Consider the following 27,437-nt stretch of genomic DNA (forward strand, 5'->3'; position numbering starts at 1 on the left):
TGATATACAGGTTACAGTCATCATACAAATTCTAGTCCGGACGATAATTCAGTTATCAACAATAACATAAGACATTCCACTCACTAAGGTTGCATGAGACACCATGCATTTGTGACCAATAGTTCGTTCCAATGAGGGTAGCTTGCATTCCACATGCCTCTCCAAGGAAAGATTGCTCACAATAATTCCAATATGCAACCATTTTTCCACTGACACATAAATAGAGGTACAAATGGGCGACCACTACAAAAAAAACCCTGTCGCACTAAACAAATAGTTAAGTGACATACAAAAATATATTTCTTTTATCACGTACACAGCAAAACAATAGACGTAGCGTGTGCATCGTAAAGGGGAAAACGCAGGAAGATTGATTGTTGCAGAGATGTTCCTGTGCGATATCTGCCCACTCATTCATCTAATCAAGTACATTTTACTGTAAAAATCGAAAGGTTTCACAAAAATAGGCAGGTGAAGCCCCCTGTGAGATTCGAACTCACGACCCCTGGTTTACAAGACCAGTGCTCTAACCACTGAGCTAAGGAGGCCGTTAAAATCATATGAAGAATGACTCAATAAAAACATAGTCTTGCGATGATTTTTATTATTTGGCTACCGTTCTCACCTAAACCTTGCAGGATTTGTACATTACGTTGTGTAACATATACATCTTCACTGCAAGTGCAGCGAGAGCTTATTACGTTTGGACGACGTGCATTGATATATCGTACTCATATCGTAAATGCTCTCGTTTCTGGAAACTAGTTTTACAATGTAATCTGCTTCACTGCCTAATCGACTACCTGTTAACCTCGGGGATTAACGTCATTAGTATATTGCAAGATCCCCTGATAAGTTCAATACGGTAGGCGATTAGGTAATTTTTGGACCAACAGCAGTGTTTGGTCTTGTGATCATTACAATATGCGTGTGCGAAATAAAAAAAAATGATTTCTTTCAGACAGTGAGTGAAAAAACAAGTTGCCATAATTTGCACGGTTGAAAAAAAATCTTCCAAGCCCCCCCTAAGGATATCAGATGGTCCACCCCTAATGACTATAGTTTTAGCTAAAACCTAGACCCTCGAGGGTCTATGCACAGGGTCCGGCGAGCAATATTCGTCTAGAAATTATGAATATGATCAATAAATGTCTTGTATTAAACTTTTTTTCATTATACAAGCCTTACCTGTGTCTAGTGTGTGCCTATTACTTTACCCTAGCTATCTGTGGATAGTATTTCAAAGAAAACAGTCTATATCTGTTAATTGCCCTCCCTAATCCCCTTCATTAATTTGTTCTGCCGATCACTGACGCGGGGGTTTATCGCCCTGACCAAATACCTCGTTAGCAGCTCATAAGGTAGTAGTCCGTCTAAAATAAACACATATCGTGCCTTTCCGCTTGCAGCTGTTAAACACTACCTGTTATTAGCAGTTTGTAGTGATTCATTTTTAAATGCATCGATGACCTTTTTGGATTTAACAGTCTAAGCCAACATGAGTTAATCAAACTCTGGCCAGGTCAAATGCTTCTGCCGAAGAGCACACATAATGACGATCATGAGAGTAGGAAAATTTTGAATTCTGGCTAATTGTCATATTGTGAAAAACTGAGCACAGTGACCTACCAAAAGTTTATTTTAAAAGTACAAGACATGTATGAATTAGATGCTACTCAAAACTGACAAAACTTGAAGGTTAAAATATTTCATCAAATAAATGTTTTCATCTCTGAAATTTTGGCAAAGAGAGGCAAAACTTTACAGCATTTCATGGCATGACATCGCATATACAAGGACCTGTTAATATAAAATTTTACTGTTTTCAAACCGTTGTTCCTTCCAATATTTGAACAAGTAAATTTGAAATAAACTAACACGTCGAAAACTTGGATCTTGAAGATGTAAAATCGACTAAATACTGTATTCACAAAATCTAAAAATACACTGAATGGCATATTCACTGATTGTCAGTGAATATCAGTTCTCGCAAGTTTTAAACTCCTGTATCTTGGAGAGTTCTCGATTGATTTGAATCAATATGGTATGACTCAAACTTGAGCTGAAATTTCGGTAATGATCAAAACTTTGCCCAATTATGGATAATTGCGGTAGCTGTGTGTCACAGCATACACGAAGATAGATGTCTATGTTACTCTGTGGTCACAGCTTCTAAAGGTCATCAAGGTACGCGTTCAGAAATATGAAAACAATCAACAGCATCTTTCCAGAAAGTCATCCAAATACCATAGCGAGCATCACAATCGGCACAATGTTGAATGGTGTATGGTATGATGATCTGGAACTTGAGGAAGCTTTGTTGAAGATGTCGGTGGTGCCGGTCTAGTAGTTTGCACTTGCTGTAATCATGGAGGTAGTAGGAGTACTACCTCCATGCTGTAATGCACCTTCTGAAGTGGGATGTCACAAACAATAAACAGCTGATCTCGCATTGCGGTACCGTGTTGGGACATTGATGCGGGTCTAATCCCTGTCTCTATTCTCTCTCACAGCCCCTCCACAGTAAGTGAGGCTACCCACAATTCACCATGATCTGTACACACGGATATCACTCACTGAAGCAAATTTCTTCTGTACACAGAGCAACTCGGTCCATATTTCAAAATTCTGGCAACATAGTTCTGATAATCATAATTTTCTGATTGTGAATAATATAAGTAGATCAACCCCTTTTCCGCGGAGGAGATAGCAATTTTGTAATTTGTCGACATAGATTTTTGACAGCCATACACAATATTTTCCAGGAAACTAAGGGAATAAGTTGCATCTGTGTTGGCAAAAGAAAGGGTACTGATTTTTTTTAATGTTCGTAACAAGGGAAATTTGCATGTCTGACAGGTGGTATGATGAGACCATCTTAGTTGCTGATAACTTTATCTTGACAAGTGTGCAATTTTTAGCACCTCCAAACATCGACTTCTCATTCAATTTACTCTTGATAGTTAAACATAATCAATAATTTTGGAACATAGTTTTAACAAATAATTCTGAACTAAAATTGAAAGTTAAAAAATGTTAAGAAACTGATAAAATTGAAAAAGCCTTTAGCAAAAAATGTCTGAGTGAACAAATCAAGGGGTAACCTCACTTACTGTGCCCTCGTTCGCTCCGCAGATTTTTTTTTTTTTTTTTTTGAAAAAGATAAATTTATTTCAACATAGTCACAAATAAAACAAATCTACATAACTGTGAATGCGTTAGAATTACAATGCGTCTTGTGTGAAAAAACAAATAATTAGCTGTTTGATTACAAAGATCATCATATGAATGCATTCAGGATGCATTCTTCTCCTTCCAGTCTTACAAGGCTTGAAAACTTTGTGATAAAATCCTCAGTTTTGTTCATCATCTTATAAATGAAATACAATGTATTCATCCATGAGGAGAGATGACATTTCAATTGCATGACATAGGATTGAAGGAAACTGTAATCCCATCAAGAGTAACCGAATTTCGAATATTCAAACTGTATATTTTAAAAAGGAAGTAATACAGTAAATAATGCTCCGCAGATTTATCTTCAACCATGTGGTGATGCGCCCTCAACGGTCGTTCTAGCAAGCATTTTTATGCCACACATTTGCCTGCATGCATCACAGAACAGGGAACAAATTTCTCTAAGCGTCTATGCTTTATCGGTGTATTTACAAGTAAGCTGATAGATTGTTAAATGTTGACTAGACATAATAATTTTCTTGACAATCAATAGGCCAATATATGCTCTCTGTACAACAAGCCAAAGTTAAAATGAATGTTAACACTACAGATGATATTTTTCTTAATGTTGAATAGGCACGTGTATTTCAAGTAGCTAATAGAACTACTCATCCTAAAATGTCATGTAGTTTTCGAAATTTAATTATGTTAATTGAAACCTTGCATACATATGATTATTTGTACAAGGTTAAAAATATGCAACGAAAGACCAAAGGTCAAATGAGAAATTCTATGTCAATTAAGATATTATTGATATGGACTGTACCATACAGGGGAGGTCAATGCCTTTTCACATGAAGATTGGGGAAGGTCATTTTTTTTTCATTGAAACACCTTTCAAATTTTTTTGTCATGAAAACACTGCTATACCTCCCCCCCCCCTCTGAAATTTCTGTCCAGTCCCTGAGATGAAGTTCTTCTGGCTGAAATACTTCTATTTGGGGTCCGGATTGTTGGCTTTCTATTTGGGGCCCTGACTGCCAATGCCCTTGTTGTTGCTTATAGACAACAAACTATGAGATTTGACAGCTGGACCGGTTCTAAGGATTCATAAATGTTCTTTTATTGTTAAAAACAAATGAGCTACACACAAAACTTTCAGAATGAGTATCAGACATGTACTGTATGACATGAAGTGTACATTTCTTGAACCTGAATGAGCCCTACTTTCAGAATATGGTAATTCTAGTACTTCAAAGTTTCAACGTTGCTCTCAAGCAACCCTTCATGTATAAGCCCAAAGCTGAATCTACCATGCGGCCAATAGCTTAGTCCTTGGCAAATGCTGGGGGCCGGGATGTCCCTATTCTCCATGTGAAAAGATAAGATATCTTACAATCTTCAGACATTGAGTGAATATCATCTTGTGTAAGGGATTGCATTCACACATCAAGAGAGGACACAACACACACGGTATATATTGAATTCCTTTATTTCACTGGCCATGGTTACACAAACAGGACTCCATATGTACCATTAAATTCATGAATAGTTGGTGTTCGGTGCACGTTTGGAGAGCGAGTGCAGAGGGACTCTCTGATCTGAGCTGAGAAATGCACTGAAAACCACTGAACAGTAATACGTCAACAATTGTACCATCATTCCTCAATCGATCTCAAACTCACAACCCCTTGTAAAATAATGAAAAAATGCAACACAAACTGGGTAAATCATAAATATTCCGATTCCCCTAAATAACCTAAATCATGTGAAATACATGTAACAAAAAATACAAACAGAACAGTATATCTTTGGTAAAAAAAATATGATCCTTTGGTATACAATTGCTGTCATGAGCATAATACAGGAAATTATTTACTGTAACAATGGGTATAATAAATTCAAATGTGCACTGTACCGTATAATACGTTATCCCTGACACAGTTCATTACACTGATAACACTGTGATACATACAGTGTGGCATAAAAATGCTTACTTTGATTAATACTGTGTGGGTCACGGACTCGTACATTTTTTCAGTTCACGGTTTCTGTAGTTGTTGAATACGCTGTAGACTATTTTCCAATCATTATGAGAGCCATGCAGAGCATGATATCTAAAATATATGGTTCAGAAGAAAACCATGCCAGTAAAATTTTGTATGGCAGTTCGGAATTTTACCCAATTTATGGACAATTAAGACTTTATGTGCTGTCCGAAATTTTGTAAACAATGTGTTGTGTGCCCTCTGCTGTGAGACACTGACCTACAAATTATAGATATGCACGCCGTTGCATGAAATTCTCACTCAGAATGGAAAATGGTCTACTTCAGTGCATGGATACCAAAAAACTAGACAGCAGATCGCTTTTTCTAGACATGTCTCACCTCTCTGAATAAATGGATGCATCTAATTTTGCATTGTAACCAATGACTGTCTGCATTTGGCTTGTCAACTTGAGCACAGAGTACATTTCATTTCAAAACCGCCAGCCAGCATTAAAGAGTAACTATTTACAGTGTACAAATACTATCATCTGCAAAACCAAGATTTACATTTTATAAGAGTTCGAGATCAATTTACACATCCACCTGAGCAAACATCAATTTTAAGGTGTAGAAGGAAGTTGGTCACAAAATTTTCACAAATTTAAATCACTCTGTAACAAATGGTATGTGGTTCGTGACCGTTACAACAACAAACTCTGTAATATGTGAAAAACACCATCAGGTGACTTTATTCATGTCACCACAATCAAACATTTCAGAACCTTGTAGCTGTATTATACACAACAATGTAAGCCATACAACACTTTGGTTCTACCATCCTACTCTCTGACTTTTCAAAATTCTGAACCTAGCAGCAGATTTCAGGGAGAACAATTCTGCTGCGTGCAGGTGGTCAGACCTCCAGGGTCAAAAGGTTGGAAGTGGTGGAGGACCAAATCACAGCTGAATTGTTTGGTCCGAGTCAATTTAGAATTTTTTTTGGGAAATTTCTTTCAGTCAATCATGTACAAATGCTGCTACTACTAGAGTAGGTGACTGTGCCAAATTGACTTAAGGGGCGCACTGGGCTCTCCCATAGGGATGCAAATTCTTCCAACAATTCAAAAATATCTGACATAAAACTGCAACTGATTCTGCTTTGTAACTAGTTATGGCAGCTACAAGTCAAGTTTAAGCTATCTACCATGTCAATACCAAAAACCACTGCATATATACTCAGGAATACTTGACCAACATCAGCAACCGCAAACAGGTTCCGTTATATTTAAGTCCATCAATATATAAAGCTCTAATATTTCTTTATTGCATTATTTACAACTTTGTATACTGTATGTTCATTGCAATGGGTGAATTAAAAATTGTAAAATTTAATGCACCTGCTTTATTGACAATGAAATCAACTTTGATCACACTCAAATCAAATTGAATAAGACAGCCAACCTTCACACCCTTACTCATCACAGAAATGGTCTTGTCCAAAGACATTTACACTCTAAGGTGAGCCGTTTGAGTAATGATGATGAATGCTTGGGGTAGGGTTGGTGGGAAAATTTTGGACAGTGAAAGGCCTATAGTAGTGCCAGCTCCTGATTGGTTCACATTTCAAAGAAACACCATAGCACACCATAGCACCCTCACTCCTGTAGAGTAAAACCTGTTATCTCCCCCATTTCCAATTGAAAGAACCAAAAACCAAAAGTTTCCCCATTGGGTAAAGCTTAGAGGACTCATTCATATTAGAAATGGGGAGGGAGGGTTGTAGAATCTGCTAATTGATCAAAACACAACAGCAGCAGTATACTCGGAGTCTGGGGCAGTTTTACTCTGAGCTATTTGAAACTGCAAAAACACCACATGAATGAAACAGTCCGAGACCATCAAAGAGAAAATCCTGTTGCATTCCATTCACACACTAACATGCACAGTAGGATAAGACTGTAAATCATACTGCTGCTGCTGTGCGTTTGCAATTGTTGTATATATATATGTACTGCTGTTTCTTTGTGTATTCTAAAGTTACAACCAAGTCAAACCAATTGTGCCATTTTGTATAGAGACAGCATTTTCTGAATAAACCATACCTATTCAGTGGCATTTCACTATCCAATGCGGAATACTCGAGTATTTAAGTAAAGAATTCGCTTTGATTTTCAAATCATTCCATGGGCAGGCCCACTGTAGTTGTCTGATTTGCCATGAATAACCCACTGATACTCACAGCTGGAGGACAGAGTATGCCTCCTGCAAAATTGTGGTGTTGTCATGGAACCTAGTTTTATCTGCAAACTCAGGGGGGTCTGACTTGGCTGTGACATTCATACAGCACAATCAGTCAAGGGTGTTGGGAATAACATCCGCCACAAAAAGTGACTGCTGCATAAGAACACCAATCAAACTCCATATGTTGGTTGTGTTCATAATCAAAGAGAGAGTCTTGGTCCTTGGAGGTAACGTTTTGTCATGAACAAATGGAATGAAAGCAATGAATAAAACACTAATCTGAGAATAGGATGATTGAAGGCTGACACTGAACTGACTTGTATTTCTGTCACTAATGTGCCATATTGACATTGACATATGTAATTCACGATATCAGAAGTGCCTTTATATTTCACATTTTGGCATGATTGACTCGGCTAGCTACCTCTACCAATACTACTGTGTATGATTAAGGATCTACGTAGATCACAGTTTTGTGATTTGACCAAGAAGCTTGTTAAACTGCTGTGTGAAGTTGACAGAGTCCCAAATCAATTGCTGTATATTTTATATCTGACTACTAATAGTTATGGTGCGCAGCAGCTTTTCAGCCGAAAGGTGCACCCAACTATTTTTAACGTGGACTTGCCTAATACAATGGATTGAACTGCAGTGAAACATTTCACATATAAGTGGCTGTATATCTACGAAATTGTCACTACATTCCAGGATGTTTCTCACGTTCCCCTGCTACGTCTATGCTACTGCATCACTGAATTACACCGGGCTGGTACACGGGTCAAAGTTCACATGATGATACTAGCATCAAATACACACACTGTCTTGCGTTCTCCGCTGTGCATATATACATATTGATAAGACAGCAATACAAGTCATGGGACACCGATGGTGTACCAAAACACGATATTTGATGTATCCTGTTTAACGCTATCACATTTTTCTGATCTAACATAGAACCTGATTTCTCAAACAGCAAAAAGATCTTTGGATAGTTGTGGCAAAAATGCATCTCCTCAACAATTTAGTACCTCTGAGAGTGAACATTACTTACTCAAGTCTCACGTACCCTACATTGGCTACATCGCTGGTGTAACAGCGACCGTGTGCTAAATGAGCGCCTGTAGCGTAGATATCTGACCAGAAAGTCTGCGTTTCAGTCACCTATAACACTGAATCTCCAGATTGACCCTATACATGTATGTGTTATATATTGTTCAAACACCGATACAATACAAAAACCTGTTGGCAGAAATAGAAGGAAAACCACAAACCATTTCAAAAGATACAAAAATGAATCAAAAGCACACAATATCTTGTAAGAAAACATAAACAGGAAAGAATTGGAAAAAAATATAGAATGTCACGACAAAAATTACACTCTCTTAGATTTCAGTATCTTTTTTATTATATACACTGCATTGCTTATTTGCCGCACCTCAAAGCTAATAGTCACTGGGAGCATTTCATTAGCTTCATCCTCTCTCCCTCTCTGATGCGCTGTTTTCCGTTCTGCCTTACAATTTGGATTTGAGTGTGACATCACATCAATCGTCGTACATGGAATCGATCAGGTCATTGTACTTGTTGACTACAAAGTGTCTCTTCAGTTTCAGCGTGGGACCTTGAGGACAGACAGAAAAAAACAGATATATTACTTTTGTGCACATGGAGTTCTCTTGCTATTGTATATTTAACAGTTGTAGCCTTACATATAGTCCAGAAACCGTGGCAATAACTAATTTGCATACAAGCTGTCTTTGAACCTGGACAAAGTTAGCTCAAGGGCCCATAGTCGGCCCCTGTGTTATGGGGATGAAGTCTCCATCGTTTTGGCATTAGATTAGTAATACAGAAGCTTTATTTCTCGCCCTTCAATCTAATACCTTGAAACATCTACTCACTAAGAGTCACAAATATATGCTGATTACAAAATTACAGTGTATTTTGAAATTTTGCTGTCAAATATGTCTTGCTAACACAATAGACTGTGAACTAAATCTTGAATTGTGAGTACACTAAGCAGATATCTGTTCCATGAATGAATGAATGAATTAATTCTGTTGTAAAGCAACAGCAATCAAACTGATATCAGAAGCATGGCAGCTTCTAATCTCATGAGAATCTCAATATTTTCACATTGTTTATTTATAGGTTGGCTGGCCCTACAGTTTTATATCCAGGGTTGATGGTGTTGAGACGGTAAACTGAAGTGACAGAAAAATAAAGATTGCACACAGTTCTCTCCAAAAGGGATTTTTGAGGGTTGGCGAATCCTTCTGCTTTTTAAGGCAATCTATTTACATGTTCATATCTACACAATAGAATATATTTTCATAACAAAAGTATATGAATATTATGCAAAAGACACATTATTTCATGATGACCCAGCTTCAGACAGGATTTCAAAAGAATGTATTAATTCCAGTGATGCAGAGATGAGGGCTAGCCCTGCGTACAGGTCTGTGTGTTCCCGGCGTTATACGGCCTCCACCACAGCCCTGAAACGGTCCATAGAGATAACTGGCAAGATTCACAATGGCGATCTCCATGGGTAAACAACTTGTCGAGTACGTTATGTTTCAGGAAAAAACGAGCGGTTTTGGACGTTAGGAGAAGTTAATCGCATCATTTCTGGGATCGGTTAGGAGGTAAAGGTAGGCAGGGAAAGGATTTTGCCCCGATACAGTAGAATTTCGGCCAAAAAGACCGGTTTTTTGTTGCGGTCCGGATCGGGATCCGGACCGCAGAGTCGCCAGTTATCTCCCTAGACCATTGCAGGGCTGTGGTGGAGGCCGTATAACGCCGGAAACACACAGACTGTACGCAGGGCTAAGATGAGGGCCTACTTACCCAATTCACCACCAGGTATAGAGAAGTCCTCATCGAGGACTTTAAATTTTTGAATCTTTTGTGCTCTGGATGTCGCCTTCTTATTGTAGCGTTCTATTCCCTCCTCAATGCTTTTCAAAATCTTGTCATCGACTTTCGCCTCCGATACGGTGGTGGCATCACTGCCAAGCTGTTTGGCCAGGATCATGGCCTCCCCTGTGAGCTTGTCCAGTGGTCCTTGTGATTCGTCGTCCATTTCACACTGCAAGGAAAGTTGTAGAGAGTGTCATATGTCTCCATCAGGTCAAGTCAGTTAAAAATCCAGTTAGGTACGATGTGCGTTGCATTTGAACAAAGACTTGAACATGAACATGTCCCGTAGGTTGCATTTGAATAAAGACGAAAATGTTGGAAGCGCCCGAAAACATAGATACTGTATACATGACTTTTACTGATTGTACATGCTCTAGCATACCAGCCCAAGTCGGTGGACATATTATACAGGTTTTGGCTCAATACCGTTTCTTAATGACTCTGTGAATAGGAATGAGCGCTAACCCTTTGAGTGCCAAAGTCAATTTTTGTTGCACAAAATATACCTCAGTCAATTTTTTTTAGATTTTTGCCAACATTTTGAGTAGAAACTGTAGCCAATGATATGTGATGTCTATATGATCTAAAATTATCAAAAATATGACAGAAAAATTCATAAACATTGGTAAAATGTTGCACTAAAATTGAGGAGGGAAAAATTACAGTACTCAAAGGGTTAATCAACAATGTCTACAGAGCTAAATTGTGGTGGTCAGCCAGTAATACATGTAGCAACTGTATTGCTGGAGACAGAGCACAAGCATGGACTGGTATCAAATGATACACTTTTTTTCTAAAATGATTTGCATTGTCACTCTTTAGATATGACATGATTGGTAACTATACTTTGACAATTAATCTGATCATAAGTACAGTACCCTACCCATAGGGCTGTGATACACGTACCTCCCATAGCATATCGAAGGAAAAAGTTATGTTTTGGAAACTGCATTCATGATTACTATGGCTCTGCCACAACACATCAAGACGACAAAATCAGAATTTTATTTTAACAAGACGAACCCCTGCAGGAAGACTACATTTTCCGCAAAGTGGAACTGGGCTACTTACTTTCAGAGTGACCAACATGGAGAGGAATTTTCTCTTGTCTCCAATTAGCATACAGTTACTTATAATCTTCGTTTCTTCCTTGACCAGGTCTTCTATCAGCACTGGAGGAACATTCTCACCTCCTGCTGTGATAATTAATTCTAAAAAAACGAAAACAAAAACAAAAGAGCTTGATAATTTTCCTAATATGTTTTGGGAGTCCTACCACAACAACTTTGCATTCATTCCTCTCCTTCATATGAACATTAGCATGTTTTGTTCTTAAAGATCGTGTACGCACATATTTTTTTGTCCAAACAAATTTTTAAGTTGTCACTAACTTTGAAATTTGTCTTTGCATCAATACACATCAACATCATTACATCATGTAAGTTTCATGACTTGTTGGTTGGCAGACTACACCTATTACATGCGTACGGACCCCGCACAACACATCATGACGTTTTACCTTTGATTCTTCCTGTAATGTATAGGAAACCCTTGTCGTCTTTTTTACCGATGTCACCGCTGTGAAGCCAGCCATCCTCGTCAATTGCATCCTTGGTCTTCTGTTCGTTTTTCAGGTAACCCATGAACACATGACGACCAGAATAACAAATCTACATAACCACAGGAAACACATGATGAATAATTGCTGTACCTGACTTCCCCTATACTTAAACTGCTACGCTAAATGTATCTAGGAATAAATTGGATGATTTTCTACAAGATTTTGAGAATCTTTGAACGTACTACGTATGGGCTTCAAATGTTACTGTCATCTGCATGAGGAACAACACAGCAATACCACGCACTTTTAACACTGATTTTAATATAGTTCAGTTTAATAGGTCAGTCTTTCATTGACTTATTTAAAAAGTTACCAATGCTATGACTGTAGGTGATTTTTCTCTTGTATTTTGGAAACAGATATTTTGATTGAAACAAAAAAAGTGGCGATTATAAAGTCCACAGCTCCTTATACTTTTTGATGCATGTAAACTTTGTATTTCTGAAGTTAAAAAAACAAATCTGGGACACATGAAAGGATAATCGTTGTCCCCTTGTTCAAATTTAAATTTCTACATGATGTCATGGGTCACTTGTGTCAGGGTTCAACGTGAAAGGTCATCAATGGGTCAGGGCTTATTAGCTTAGGCTTGGAAAATCTTAGAGCAGAGTCTTACTTCTCCATTGCCATCTTTGTCAGTATCAGCAAGTTTTGTGGTAGACCCTGGGAATTCTTTTCCCGCGCTGGTGATTCTGAAGCAGCTTGGCAAAGATATAGTGTGGGGACCTGTCAAAAGAAAACAAGTCATGGTCACTGATTGCAAACTTGGCAATGATATAGTGTGGGGACCTGTCAAAAGAAAACAGCTCACGGTTACTGATTGCAAACTTGGCAATGATATAGTGTGGGGACCTGTCAAAAGAAAACAGCTCACGGTTACTGATTGCAAACTTGGCAATGATATAGTGTGGGGACCTGTCAAAAGAAAACAGCTCACGGTTACTGATTGCAAACTTGGCAAAGATATAGTGTGGGGACCTGTCAAAAGAAAACAAGTCATGGTCACTGACAGTAAACTTGATCAATGGGTTTGCTATTCCATTGAAATCTGCCAATAATGGCAATGGCAAGTTACTCTCCCTATATAAGATACATGGCACAACAAATAACTGACGGTATCAGCCTCATCTTAAATGGCAAGTCACGTTGAATAAACACAGCAGAACAACTTAGTATATGTACGCTTTGATAGAGAACTGAACTGAATTGAGCTTCGATTATGTACCTACAGCACTTCTATTATTCACACTGCCCTCTTGTGTCCATTTAGAGATTCCCCTTTGTTCTTGATTGAGCCTAGTCTCAACGCTTGACTTTAAAGAATGACCGAAGTTAGAAATAAAAGGGATTTGAGGGAACTAGTGACGTTAAACAGTGACTGACCTGAGCTTTCACTCATTCCATAAATGTCGTAAATTGGAATATTAAGACTCATAAAAAACTCTTGAGTTTCTTTAGCTATTGGTGCAGCACCACTAAAACATAGATAGCAACGGTCAAGGCCAAGTGCAGCTCTTATCTGAAATATAGAAAATAGATAGGTGACATATTGTGATACAACAATTTGGAATACTTGCATTAATATGTTGCGAGTATCAAGGCAAACTAAACAACCGTTCAATTCAACTAGACCCTCATATCTGTTTTGAAACTCAAGTGAATTCTTGGTACTTTAAATGATTTTACAACCTAACAAATGAGTCGTTAAAGTTGCAGGCGGTTGGCCATATTTTCAATATGGCAGATCTCTATCGGTAATACACATGAGATTACAGAAGCCTCAAAGTTAAAGGTTATAAAGGGATTTCATACTAGAAATCACAAAAAAAAGATGAATGAGTCTCGCTAGTTCCACAAACAAACAGAACTTTTTGGCAATGACAGCGATTACATTTGTGTTAAAGTACATATGAGATCACCATCTCAAACTCTCGCTGTAGTGAGAAATCAACTGTCACCCACAATGCATTGCAATATATATCTTGTCCCCTATTAAAACAGAAGACAAAAGCTATTCAAGGAAGTGAGAATTAAAGGAAGCAGCACTATTATAAAACAGAGTGAGTATAACCTACGAGGGCACTTGTCAGCAGAATAAAGAGAGAAAAGCAACAGGTGGCAGAAGTTACACTGGTAGAAACTCTGGGGCTATGAATATTTTAACCAAATTGTGAAATTGCCATTCCACTGGCTTGCTTGACCAGTGGATACTGATGGACAGTAAAGACTAAATCAAATACTTGAAAACTTGCCTGTCGAACTTCTGGGTTTACCTCGACAGTGGTCAGATCTGGGAACCACAAAATAATCCTAATAGCTTTCCCTAATCCCAGATCCACTTTTTTGTTGTAACATATTTAATTTTATGAATATTTCTTGTCCTATTTCATGATTCGCAACAGCTTTTATGATGTAGGTATAAATAGAATATAAATAGAACATCCAATATCACACAAAGGCACATATTTGTTTCTAGAGGGTATGTGACGCCTTACCTTTTTGAATACCAGCATGTTAGCCAATGTCCATCCCCATGGTGTTGATTGTCTGAAAGTTTAACCACAGAGCAATGTATTAGCCATTGGAAAACTCAGAGCACATATCATTGACAATATTTTGGTTCTGACAGTGTCTCCACTTAAAAAAAATTTATCTTATTCTGTCAATTGAAACCTGAGAAGTTTGTATTCTTAGAAGCTGTGCTTTCATATTGTTCAGATTTTATTTCTACCAGAAATTAAAGGAACAAAGTCGGCCATTTTTCCATGAATTTTGTTTGATACGAGACACTATGTTGAAAGATACTGAATGAATGGGTGACCATATATTGCATATATTCGACTTCGATTTTAGACAAATTAAATGAAACCATCGCGAAAATGTATTAATCGTCATGACCATTATTTCATTTTCGCGATGGTTTAATGTATCGTGTCTAAAACCGGGGTCGAATATATGCATGGTCACCCATTCATTCAGTATCTGTCAACATGTCAAACAACATAAATAGTATTTCGTATCAAACAAAATTCATGGAAAAATAGCTGACTTTGTCCCTTATTTAACCAACACTTTTCTCAAAGCAATATTTCTTGTCAATGATGATATGAACCCCTCCCCCTCCACCATTACTATATATTTTCGAAGAGTAGAGAATCTAGAGTTCATTATGGTAACAATAATTTATATATTTGGAGTAGAAAACCTCATTTTCAGTGTTAATGATAATAGTCAATTAAAGTCAATAACTTGCAACACATTGCAATTTACTTCTTGAGGATAACATTAACGACTTCTCAGATGAAACAAAAAGTGACAGAAATTGAAGCAGAAAGATGCATATTGTCTTTGCCGAAAACTATTGAGATAAACAGGAATCAGATGCTGGCTGAGCATGTGGAAAAGGTTTGAAAAGTGGCTGAAGTACTTATTTTAGGCTGTACACTGTTCCAATGCAAGGAGGGTTGTGAGTGGAAAGGGGTTTGAAATCAGAAAACATACGGTAGTAATAGGTAAATATCGATAGGAACAAAGTTTGATGGCTTTGGACTGGATCAATGACAAAACAGATGGACTCTGATTATCGGCAGGTACAACTCATTCAGCATTGTATGTGCGACATAGATACAACACTATTCATGAAAAAAAGTTGTGAATCATGGGGAGACACGAAACATAAGTACAAAACTTGTAAAACCAAAAAAGTATTCATATCATGAGTACAAAACTTGCAAAACTATAAAAAGTTTATATCATGAAAAAAAAAAAGTGAAATCACACAAAAACGGAAATACATTCCACAATATACCCAAACTGACCTCCATGATACAAGGATGATACCATACAAGCTTGAAAAAAATAATTAACGAGACAGTGTTCTCCACAGCTTGGTAACAGAGGGATAGCCATTTTACATAACCATGTAAAATGTGCATATTCCTTTGTTGTAAAAATGTATTTTTTTGTACATTTATTAACGTATCAATAGATTGTTCCAAAAAAACCCCGAGGGGGTGGGCCACCTCTCACAATCCTCTTGTGGAGAACCCTGCAATAACTGAAACACTAAACTTTTTAACCCCTACACTGTTTTCAGATAGGTAGAGTTAGCATACAAGAAGCATGACTGATATAACATAAAACATCGCAGCCAGCGCAAACACAGCGAGCTTTTCACATTAAACATGTACAATAAGTATACCTCAAAAAGGAAAAGGAAACACCATATTTCATAAATGCAAATATGTTCACAATAGATACAAAAATGCACGTTAGAAAAAAAAAGGTTTGCTGTAGCAGAAAAGATGCATGAAACAAGGTCAAAATATACGTGAATGCCACCAAAAATGTCAATCCATCGTATAAAACCAGAACTAAAGTTACAAAATTGAGAAAGAAACGTGCATTTAAACAGTCTGGCTCAGACAAAACTCAGAATCTGTGTTGCTGGGAGGGAGGTGATCTCTCCTGTTATGGTTTATTGCATCTCACCTTTTTGAAAGGCTCTTCTTGCTAACATGTGTGCAGTAGGAAAGAAGAGTTGGGATAAAGAGAAGACAGACAAAATAGCCTACGAGGTGAGTCAAAGATTATTAAAGTACTTCACAGAAGAAATGGTGATATTACTGTGTGCACTTTTTTGTGCCCCGTACATATTGTAGATAAGACCTGACTAATTTTTTAGATTAAGTATGAAACAGTTACCAGTCTACTGACTTCACCTTAAACTGTAATCTCGTTTACAAAGGACAAAATCCTTGAGGTTAGAGAACTACATTGTACTGACACCGAAAATGGCAAGTAAAACCTGTGAGGGCGCTGTTCATGAATCTCCCTATGTCTGGCATCTTCACAGAACAAACCTACGCTGCTGGTGCACTGCAATTTCTTCTTAAAGAAGACACTATCATGAACAAGGCCCAACCTTCAATATGCCAATGACAGCATAGACAGATATTCATATTCGCTAAACTATTCGTGGCAGCTTTGCCTGTTGGTTCAATCTCTGGTGGCCCCTTCCTGAAAACCTTACACAAAGTGCATGTGAGCCAAATGCAAACTGGATTTAACTTTCAGCCCGCATTGATGATTTCATAAAGGGTCTGTGAAAACTCTAGATAAGAAAAGTGTCACATTATCTTTTCCTTACCCATTCATTAATTTGATGTTACCCTGATAGCCAACACCTCTTGCCCAGTGGAGATTCTTTTCTTCATCCCAGTGACGTTTCGCCCTAGGTCACGCATCTTCTCATAGATTTTCTCCCAGACTCTGGGAACACCCAGGAAAGCCGTGGGTCGCACCTCCTTCAAAGTGTTAACCAGTGACCCCTGAAAGGTCAAGTTGAAAAAAGGAAATTGTGAAAGGGTCAAGGTGGCTGAGCAAGGTTTAAGGAAACAATGTATTACCACAGAATGGATTCACAGGAAACATAGTTTGCTTAACCATTTCACCACCGCGGTTTTGCCCTAAGCCATTGTTATCAATGAGCATTGTGGACCTGTATACAGGGAATTGTGGGTGAACAGGATAAGCCATTGCCTCTGCTTTCCTGACACAATGATAAGTTTACTGTACCAACACTACAAGTCACTTTTAATTATTGAACATTTTTCTTTCATTGTGGCATATATAATTGCTGACTGGTTGGTACGGGAAAGTTGCTGGTATGGTCAACATGGAAAATTGACCAAAGAACATCCAATTCGCAAAGCACATTTCATACAAATTCATGATGAAGGCGAGCAATGTAACACTGTGAGTGTCTTACTAGGGAATCTTTGCACATGTGTATTTACAGACAGTAAGCCTCAGATAAGATAATCATCAGCTCGGTCATAAAAGACATGGTCAGTTAATGACGGGTCATCCTGACCTGTCCAGACATCAAGGTTGACAAACTCTACTCTGATCTTAATCACACACAGATCTTGTATTCACATGCCATCTGGTACAAAGTGAGTCAATTTATTTTCATCTGAACAACCTATTTTGTCTGTTTTTCTGTGTCTTGTTTTATTGGCTTCACTGACCTTCAAAGCATCTGGCTGGGCAAATGATGTGGTTCCCACGGCAGCCATTGGGATGTAGATGTCGAACAGCTGAGCGGCGACATGGCTGAGTGGCAGGTAACTGACGATGGTGTCTTGCCCGTGTTTCAGCTTGGCAGCACCCACACACATCTTAGCTGTCCAGATGAGCTGTACGGTATTGTAAAGCAAAGATAAGATACATGACATGCTATATTTGCCAATGCTAACATCGAAAACACAAAATTATTCAATCTATCAGGAAAACGAAGGGTTGTTCTCTCTTTATTCACATACCATTAAAAGTGAACTTTATGCTTATAAATCATACAATGCATTTAACAAATCACATATACCAGGGCATTCTGGGAAATTTCAATTCTGATATTGCTACTCATCAAATATATGATTGTCAGTTTTCAAATATAGGGCAGATATGGCTGCTGAAAATTGAAGTGAATGTCTTTTTTTGAAAAGCTGTTATTGTTACTTCTTGGTAAAATTTCCAATGTGTATTGCCCCAAAGACCTTTTGTAGACCTCAACTTCTGCAAACTGGATTCATAAAGTGTCCAGTGACTTAGTCAAACAACATGTATGCAAGGCAACTCAAAATAGAAAACAACGTCATATCTCTGGTAGCCAAAAACAAGCATATATCATTTTTTTTTTCAAACGTGGTAATGCTGTAATTCCATTCCAGATCATATTATGTCAACAAGTACGACCGTTAAGGTAGATTTATTGGCGGATAATTTGAGCAAGATTTGTTTTCATTTAAATTGACTGCCTTTACATTTTACGTCACTTCAAAAAAACCCCCAAATTTCTTATGTCAGCGTGAGGAGCAGATTTCAACCGCTTTAGCAAAACTCTGCTGTAACTATATTGATAAAAATATTCATGTTTAAAACAAGCCACAAGTAATCTTTTATTTGTATGAATAATTGCTATGATTTGAAAATGTGGAAATCTGAAGCTTTACTCCATGTTTGCACTGGTTCTGAACATACATGTATTTATTACATAAATCCCTTATTAATATCTAAACATAATAGGTATGGATCAGACTGGGACTTTATGTAAACGTTTCCATGGTAACACTGATCATAATATTGATGAAGAATGAGCTGAAGCACTGTGATTAAATGATCTGATAATAGCATAATCCACCACAGTACAGCTGTCAAAACATACTTCTTGTCATGTTGTCAGTACAGTAAACATGACTCTTCAATAATATCCCGCAATCGAACACACTGAGGACAAATGCCTATATAGCTTTTCATTTGTCGCTATTTAATTTTTTTCAGACTTCCTTCTTCATTTTGGTTTGAAAGGCTAGGTAATTTTTTCGGGGAAGCTCAGCTAGATAAGCTATATAAAAACCAAAATTTTAAAATATGTCTACATTGTTGAGACACAATAAAATGTATGAGCTGGCGATGTTATTTTTAAAAGTTCCTTGTACGTAAAATACCTGATATTTGAAGTATGCAGGTCATGCTAGCCATGGCCAATATTTTGACTGTTACACATACATACAAAATACATCAAGTGCTTCTGTTTTTATAAATAAAAACCAAAATTTTAAAATATGTCTACATTGTTGAGACACAATAAATGTATGAGCAGGCGATGTTATTTTTAAAAGTTCCTTGTACGTAAAATACCTGATATTTGAAGTATGCAGGTCATGCTAGCCATGGCCAATATTTTGACTGTTACACATACATACAAAATACATCAAGTGCTTCTGTTTTTAGACAGGAGTGATGGCACTTTGCCAATTCATTCCTGAGAAACCAAGGTAAACAAACAAACCACAACATACCAACACAAACAAAACACAACTGCGTCACGTGAGGATACAATACTTGTTAACATCATCAGGAGAAACATGGCCTGGCACCCATGATTTGAAACATAGCTGATACCGGTACTTAGAATATTAGAAAAAAATAGTGACAACATCACTGTTCGCTCCCATATAGTTATCAAAACGAGTCAACAATTGTATGAAACATGGACATACATATACAGACAGACTGACATACACAGACTGGCACAGAGTGATGACATTCGACCCCAAGTGTGCCTTGGCCCATGGAGAGTGATAAAGATATAACAAACAGCTGAATATAATGATAAAATAGTTAAGTATAGGCCTATACAGGCACTGAGAGTGAATATGTTACAGCAATTTGATTAGTTTTCTTTCCTTTTCTACTTCTGTGATAATCTTTAAGAAAATCAATCTGCAAGGCAGTTTATGTATTGATAAATATGTTATCTTTTACAACCACATTACATAGACTGACATTTGACATAGACTGAAATACATAACATGCAACCAATGTTTACACTTTGCCCATACACCAGATACATGGAGGAATTTCAACATACAATCATCAACTCAGAGACCCTACAGGGAAAAGTAAACATTGTTTTCTTCCAGAACAGCTGGTGCATCCATATCTGGAACAACTTACAAACTAACAATTACACAAGGATGATGACACAAGAGATAAGTTAAACTGTGGTGAACTTGACTATTCCTTTCAAATCCTTACCTAAATTGACATCTTAAACTAAAATACACTGCACGGTTAATTGCGCACAAAAATACATCGGGGTGGACCATTTGATAAGTGACGGTGTCTGGAAGATCGATGAGGTACATTATCTTTTTTATCCGATCCATTGTACATTCTTTTTTCCCCACTTTCCCACCTTTTCTTTTTGTCAAACCTTCTCTGGCTGAATTTTTTATTGGCATTTGTTGGAATTTTTAAAAATCTGCCAGGATTTTTTTACCGCATTTCAACATCAAATACAGTTTACCATATCAAATGCTTACTAAATCACCACATTATATACTCTTAGTTCCAGTAGGTATAAAATTACCAAAAAAAATCTTATTAACAAAAACCCTAAGAACCGGTTTACTAAATATCAAAGCAATCGGACTGGTAAATTTTGAGAAACAAATTTTTTGACCAAAAATGAGAAAAATTGCCCCCAAAATACAAAATTGCAGATTTCATCCTAATTTTGAATATATCTAATTAACATAAACCCTAGGAACCTGTACACTAGATATCAAAGCTACCAGATCAGAAGTTTTAGGAGAAAAATTTTTGACCAAAAAAGGCAAAAATTGCCCCCCCCCCCCCCAAAAAAAAAAAAAATTGCCAGTTTCAACATACCTTCAATACATTATATTGAGATTAATCTTAGATACCTGTATACCAAATATCAAAGCTATCAAATCAGTAGTTTTTGGATAAAAAATTTTTATCAAAAATTGGGAAAATTGCCCCAAAATTACAAATGTGACAATATCAATACAATTTGTACAAGCATGACTGAGGTCATCCTGAGGAACATGAATATTAAGTTTCATAGCAATCAGACGAGCGATTTCAGAGAACAAGATTTTTTGACTAAAAACGGAAAAAATACCCTAAAAATACAAACATGCAAATTTCATCCCAATTTTTGCACACATAATTTAGAATACCTAAAGAAGTCTGCATACCAAGTTTCAACCAAATCTGACCAATGCTTACTGAGTTTTAGCCATCTGCAGGATTTTCTCTTTTTTTCCCCTCATTTGCATATTTTTAGCACTGACATGTTCATTTGAACAAATTCACATCTCCATCCCTACATGTAGGTGCACCTGTACAACCAAATACTGAGACAGTAGGTGCTACGGTTTAGGAGTTTTGATGTGGACGGACATACATACATACATACATACATACATACACACATACATACGTACATACATACATACATACAGACGTCATTTTTCACCTTATACGAATACCTCCCATTTGCATATATACATATGCATATATGGGAGCTAAAAATAAACTTACATTGTCATGGCTGAGCATGACTCCTTTAGGATTGCCTGTGGTTCCTGACGTGTAGATCAAGGTACAGCACTGATTTGGTTTCTGTCCTTTGATTCTTTCATCCAAGACGTCATCCGATACCTTGATGCCTAGTTCAATGAACTGTGCCCACTGCAGATGTTGAGAGAAAGCTCCATCATTAGAGTGAAGAAAGTCATTCTTTTGAACACTGCGATAATGACCTCCCCAGCGTGCCCCCTCAAAGTCAAATTGACATGCCATCAACTCAAAAGGTCTCGCTGATGAAAGAATATGTCTAGAAATTTTTAAACTGACAAAGAAAGCCCACAAGTTAGAGGCACTCAGCACCTTACACCGTTAGTTCCAAGAAGGGTGAGCTGACTTAGAGATTTGACTGACACTTGGTGTTGCAGTTGTACAACTATGAATTACCAGTGCTAAAACACCAACAGAAAAATATTAATCAAGTTTTTCAAAACAGAAGGTAAATAATAAAATAAGTATGATGTCTAAGTTTTGATAGCAATCATTAGATACAGCATGCAGGAGAGTAAAGACAGCATATGAATCAGAATGTGTGTCCAGTTGACCATGGATTCCCATGGACAAGACATTTCTCTTGTATTACTTTTCAGATGTCAGTGAAAAAGTTAACATCAATCAGATGTACTGTACCTCACTGCATACTAAACAGTATTCTGGAAATGGGGAGAGACACAAACTGAAACAGGCTGGCCAATTCATTGAGGGGACAATTCAACAAGTTGAAAATGAGAATACTGGAGACTTACATCATACAGATTGTCTCTCTTCTCTTCAAGAGGACCTGAATACTGCACTACAGCTTTGAGATGAGGTAGCTGGTCCCACACTTTGAGTATCTTTTTCAGCTGTGCCGTGTTCTCAACCACAATTATGTTGGCCTCGCAGTCCGCTGCAACGTACTGACATGCTTCTGGTGAGTTGGTTGTGTAGATGCCGGTGGCAAAGCCGCTGTTGAGAAAAAATAGCGCCAATGGCACTTGATCACAACTGGCACATTGTGAAACTACTCTATCTCTGGGTACACCTGTACATGAAATACTGAATTGGTAGGTGCTGCGGGTTTGGAGTTTGTCAGTAAATGCACACAGAAAACAAAGTCCCGAAGTAGCGAATTCCAGCCATTTTCAAACCACACTGTTTGTCAGTGGGGTAAGCAATATTCGCAAAAATCACATTTCCAGGCTAATAGACTATGTTTTACGAAATCACACGTCCTTATTACAAAATAAAACGATCTTTGTCTTTAAATCAATGCGCCAGTAAACAGGTCCAGCAGCTAGTTATGTCATCAAGTCTGTAATGTTAAGGGTCATAACAAATGTGAGAAATCTAAAACATTAAATATGTTGTTTTTTATCAATTTTATTACCAAAAGCGCATGAAAATCTCTGATACTTTGAATCAGCCATCCTGCATATTTGTAACATTCATCAAAACCTCATTTCTGTTCCACAACTCATTAAATAGTCCACAATGCAGGATTTGTGTACATTCCAAAACTACATATATGAAAGACCCCTAAAATCAATTAGTTAAAGGGGGGTTAGAAATTTCCCAAAACTATCTAACCGCTGCTCCGTTTGTCTCCATTTTCGGAATCGGAACCTTGGAATTAGTCTGAATATCTCTACCAAATATCAATGCAGTCTGTTCAGCGGATTTTGACTTTTTGTCGTTTACGGAAAATGGACACTGTCCACCACTTGTTGAAGCTAACCCTATATCACAACTTGCAGATGTGATAATGACCTATGGTCATTATTTTAAAAAATACCGCCAATGGCGCTTGGACATAATGACCGCCTAGTATTATCGGCATTTATCAACAAACACACTCACTGTGAATTAGACAGACCACGAAGTCAATGAGCAACATATAGCTGAAAGACTATTTTTCACATTGTGATTTTAAGCTCATTTTTATGAGAAAAGAGACATGTATATGTATATGGAGAAAAAGCAGAAGACATATTTGTAAATTGTTTGTTAAGTGACAATCATATATGCATCTCTTGAAATTTTGTGGTTATAAGGTATAACAGTAGTGTAAGAATAATGAGGTTAGAGTAAGTTAGTAAAGCTAAGTTGACAGTAATTAAGATTACAAAATTATACACTAAGCTGAGGAAATCTGAATGAAATAAATGTTGAAAAGTAGCAAAGTCATGGTCATCTTTTGTCTAATACCTTGTGTAAGTTCATGAACTTTACATAAATCTTGCTGTAGATTTGTTGCTAATGGGCAATATTATACTGTGTTTCAGATCATTTCAGAGCAATCCATCCATGACAGGTTTAAATTGTAATATACTTCTGTTTAAAGGAGAGAAACTTCTCAAATAATTTTTTTCCCTGCAATTTGCTGTGAGAACACATGGACAGATGCTCAGGACTCTATGCTGGTGCTACCTTGATAACTAACCTACAACTTGTAACGTCATTGTCTAACCTGTTCACCCCAATTTCCTGTAGACAGGTCCACACTCTCCATTGATAACAATGGGTTTGGGCCATACCATTGTAGTGAAAGACTGTAACATGTGAGGTTGTGGATACTTAATCTCTGGAATGTCAAAGTCTGTATATTGACTCAAGGATGTTTACTTAACAAATGCCTAGGGTCATCTCAAAAGTGAGGATCTAAACTATGAAATATGTTTTTTTTAATGCTTTGATGCCCAAAAGACCATAGAAATCTCTTATACTTCGAATCAGCCATCCTGCATATTTCTAACATTCATCAAAACCTCATTTCTGTTCAACAACTCAATAAAACAGTCCACAATGCAGGATTGGTGTACATTCCAAAACTACATATATGAAAGACCCCTAAAATCAATTAGATAAAAAGGGGGGTTAGAAATTTCCCAAAACTATCTAACCGGCACTCCGTTTGGCTCCATTTTTCCGAATTGGAACCTTGGAACCAGTCTATGTATCGGTATCAAATATCAACGCAGTCTGTTCAGCAGTTTTTGACTTTTTGTCGTTTACGGAAATGGACGACATCAAACACCGGTTGAAACCACCTCTATATCACAACTTCCAGTTGTGATAAAAAAGGGAACGATTTAAAATGCAGCATCTCTTGATTAAAATATGCTATATATGTATTAAAGCATCATTTACAATATGATCATGTCCCATGATTCAACAGGAAGCCATGTGTTTTACAGAACGACTTTATTGGTTACAACGTGGGCAAGTTCCTGCTTGATTACAAATGGTGTCAGGTGAACATGTAGCTGTATGTGGCATGCATTTTCTATTTATGTACAGTACCTTGTTCTTCCCTTATCCAAAACCTTTCAGCATCATGATTTGATAAAAATACTCAGTATTCTCTGCAGCTTGGAAAAACAGAGGGACAGCTAATTTACACGACAATTACCTGATTTGTATATTCTTGTGTGGTGCAAATGAGGTCTTTTGAGTAGCCCTGAACATGTGAATAGATTTGCCCCAAAATACACAGGGGTGGCTAACTCCTCCAAATCCCCATGTGGAGAACTATGATACTATTGTATTCATTGGTGTAGTGAGACCCCTATGTGATCAAATGATGGAATGGCAAGGGATGGAGAATTTTGAAAAATCACTCTGCTAATAGCAAATTTATCATGGTTGAATTCTGAAACAATAGGTCTCCTTGACACTGTGTATGAGGTTATCTGGTGCCATGATTTATAGCCATTTATGGCTACATGTCATAAAACTTTTTAAAAGTTAATTATCAAGAATTCACTATAACTGGTCACATGAAATCTACGACAAAGTTCATCTGATTCTTTGCACTGAACATGACAAGTCTTTATGGCTCACAAAAAATAAAACAGAAAGGTGGCTGTACTGCATTTGTGGGAGTGGCTGTTGAACATGTAGTAGTGAGCGACAATGGCTTCTTGGTGGTGGTAAGTGCATGGGGACATGGAGTGAACTCACATCAATAATCCAACATTTATGAAACAATATCTGCTTGATATATGACAGCAGGGCCTTAGTTTTATGAGGACGTATTAACCTTTCCATTTCTGTCATATTTTGGGGGCCATTTGAAGAGGGCAGATCGATGAGTCCTGGTTCAATCATTAACAAAATGACTAGCCGAGGTAAGCAAACTTTTTGAGATTTATGATCTTATTCATTTTATGTTTAACATTTACAATGTTTTTTCACTTCAACCTCATGTGACCAGCATGTCTCTAAGAAAAGATTTCATAAAAATATCTGGAGTTTGTTGAATTTCCCTTCCATCAAAGTTTCCAATGTACTTGTTTTTGAGAATGGTATGGTTTACTAGTATGAGAAGTGACCAAAACAAAGGTTTTGGAAGCTCACTTCTGTCGTTAGGGGAGAAATAGAAAGGTTGGATTGGAATTAGACCAGAGCAAGAAAATACTGGCTGCCCAGGGTAGATTAATTTTCAGGCAGGTCAAAAAAAATTTCAATTACCTGCTGGACAAGAGGAAATAATTTCTTAATTTTGGTTTGTTGAGATAAGTAAGGGATAACTGGTATAATACGTGAGTCGTAAATATCATGGCATGCACACATTTTCTCAGGCAGGCAACTTTTCCAGTTGCATCTACCTGCCTGCAGGATGTCTGTTTGTTATTGTCCATGGATTTTCTACATGAAATTAGACTTAGATTGCAGTTAACACTTCAAACATCATGAAACAAATCACACAAAACGGCAAGAGAAACATCTTGCCTGATGCGGCCAGAGTAAGTAAATTCTTTGTTTGGCGTGTGCACATGTAGGTGTCAGACATTTTCCAGGAAAAACAACTTTTGAAGCAAATTTTCCATTCTTGACAACATTCTGTCGTAAAATAAAGACATGTCTTTACAACGCAACAAAATACTGGTACTTCCTCACAGCAGTCATATTACAACAATTGAACCATATAGTGAAGTAAAACAGCATTCTCTAGAAGCATATAGTTACAGCAAAGAGTACACAACTGTATGAAAAATCTGTCAAATAGTTAAATTTTGAGAGTGTTTTTCAACCGCTTACCCACCTACACTTTGGAAATTTGATCGGACACAAAACAAAGAATTTATTTACTCTGGCCGAATTCATTTTTGCATGTATGAATAAATACTACAAATCAACAGGTGGTAGGTAATATAGGTCACCCCACAATTACCAGTACATGTACAAGCACAACAACCCTGAAACCCAGGTATTTACAATCTATGCATCAGTTTGAATCTGTATTGGCATATTTAGGTTACCGGCATATCTCTTTGTGACACCTTATCTGGTTAAAATCATTTGTACTAAACCTGGGGATCAAATCTTAATCAAAAATCAGCTTGTTAAACATCTAAATACATGTATGTAGGCTATCGTTATCAATGATACACAGCCGTATACTATTGCAATTTTCTTCTAAATCAAACTTCGGCTCATAAATATTTGAATTGTCTGGCAATGCATGTGTTCAATTTTTAGCAGTCACAGAGAACAGAACAATATTGACTGATCGCTCTACATTGCTAAGTGATTCTGTTGATG

The 27,437-nt window shown here is 37.3% G+C and overlaps 1 protein-coding gene and 1 non-coding gene across 2 annotated transcripts in view; both read right to left on the bottom strand.

Moving 5' to 3' along the window:
- Positions 1-475: 475 nt before the first annotated feature.
- Trnat-ugu (transfer RNA threonine (anticodon UGU)) lies at positions 476-548 on the bottom strand. Its single transcript has one exon. It is a non-coding gene; the product is annotated as a tRNA-Thr (tRNA).
- Positions 549-4,653: 4,105 nt separating this feature from the next.
- Positions 4,654-27,437, bottom strand: part of LOC139121725 (long-chain-fatty-acid--CoA ligase ACSBG2-like) — a 40,249-nt gene continuing 17,465 nt past the window's right edge. The window contains 12 exon segments of the mRNA XM_070686847.1: positions 4,654-9,029; positions 10,259-10,499; positions 11,402-11,541; positions 11,850-12,000; positions 12,568-12,677; positions 13,335-13,470; positions 14,447-14,498; positions 17,101-17,149; positions 17,152-17,281; positions 17,984-18,151; positions 21,867-22,016; positions 22,658-22,859. Of these exon segments, the coding sequence (XP_070542948.1) occupies positions 8,953-9,029; positions 10,259-10,499; positions 11,402-11,541; positions 11,850-12,000; positions 12,568-12,677; positions 13,335-13,470; positions 14,447-14,498; positions 17,101-17,149; positions 17,152-17,281; positions 17,984-18,151; positions 21,867-22,016; positions 22,658-22,859 (1,606 nt within the window). The 3' untranslated portion in view covers positions 4,654-8,952.

This window comes from Ptychodera flava, chromosome 21 (genome assembly GCF_041260155.1).
Source record: "Ptychodera flava strain L36383 chromosome 21, AS_Pfla_20210202, whole genome shotgun sequence".
Lineage (NCBI taxonomy): Eukaryota > Metazoa > Hemichordata > Enteropneusta > Ptychoderidae > Ptychodera > Ptychodera flava.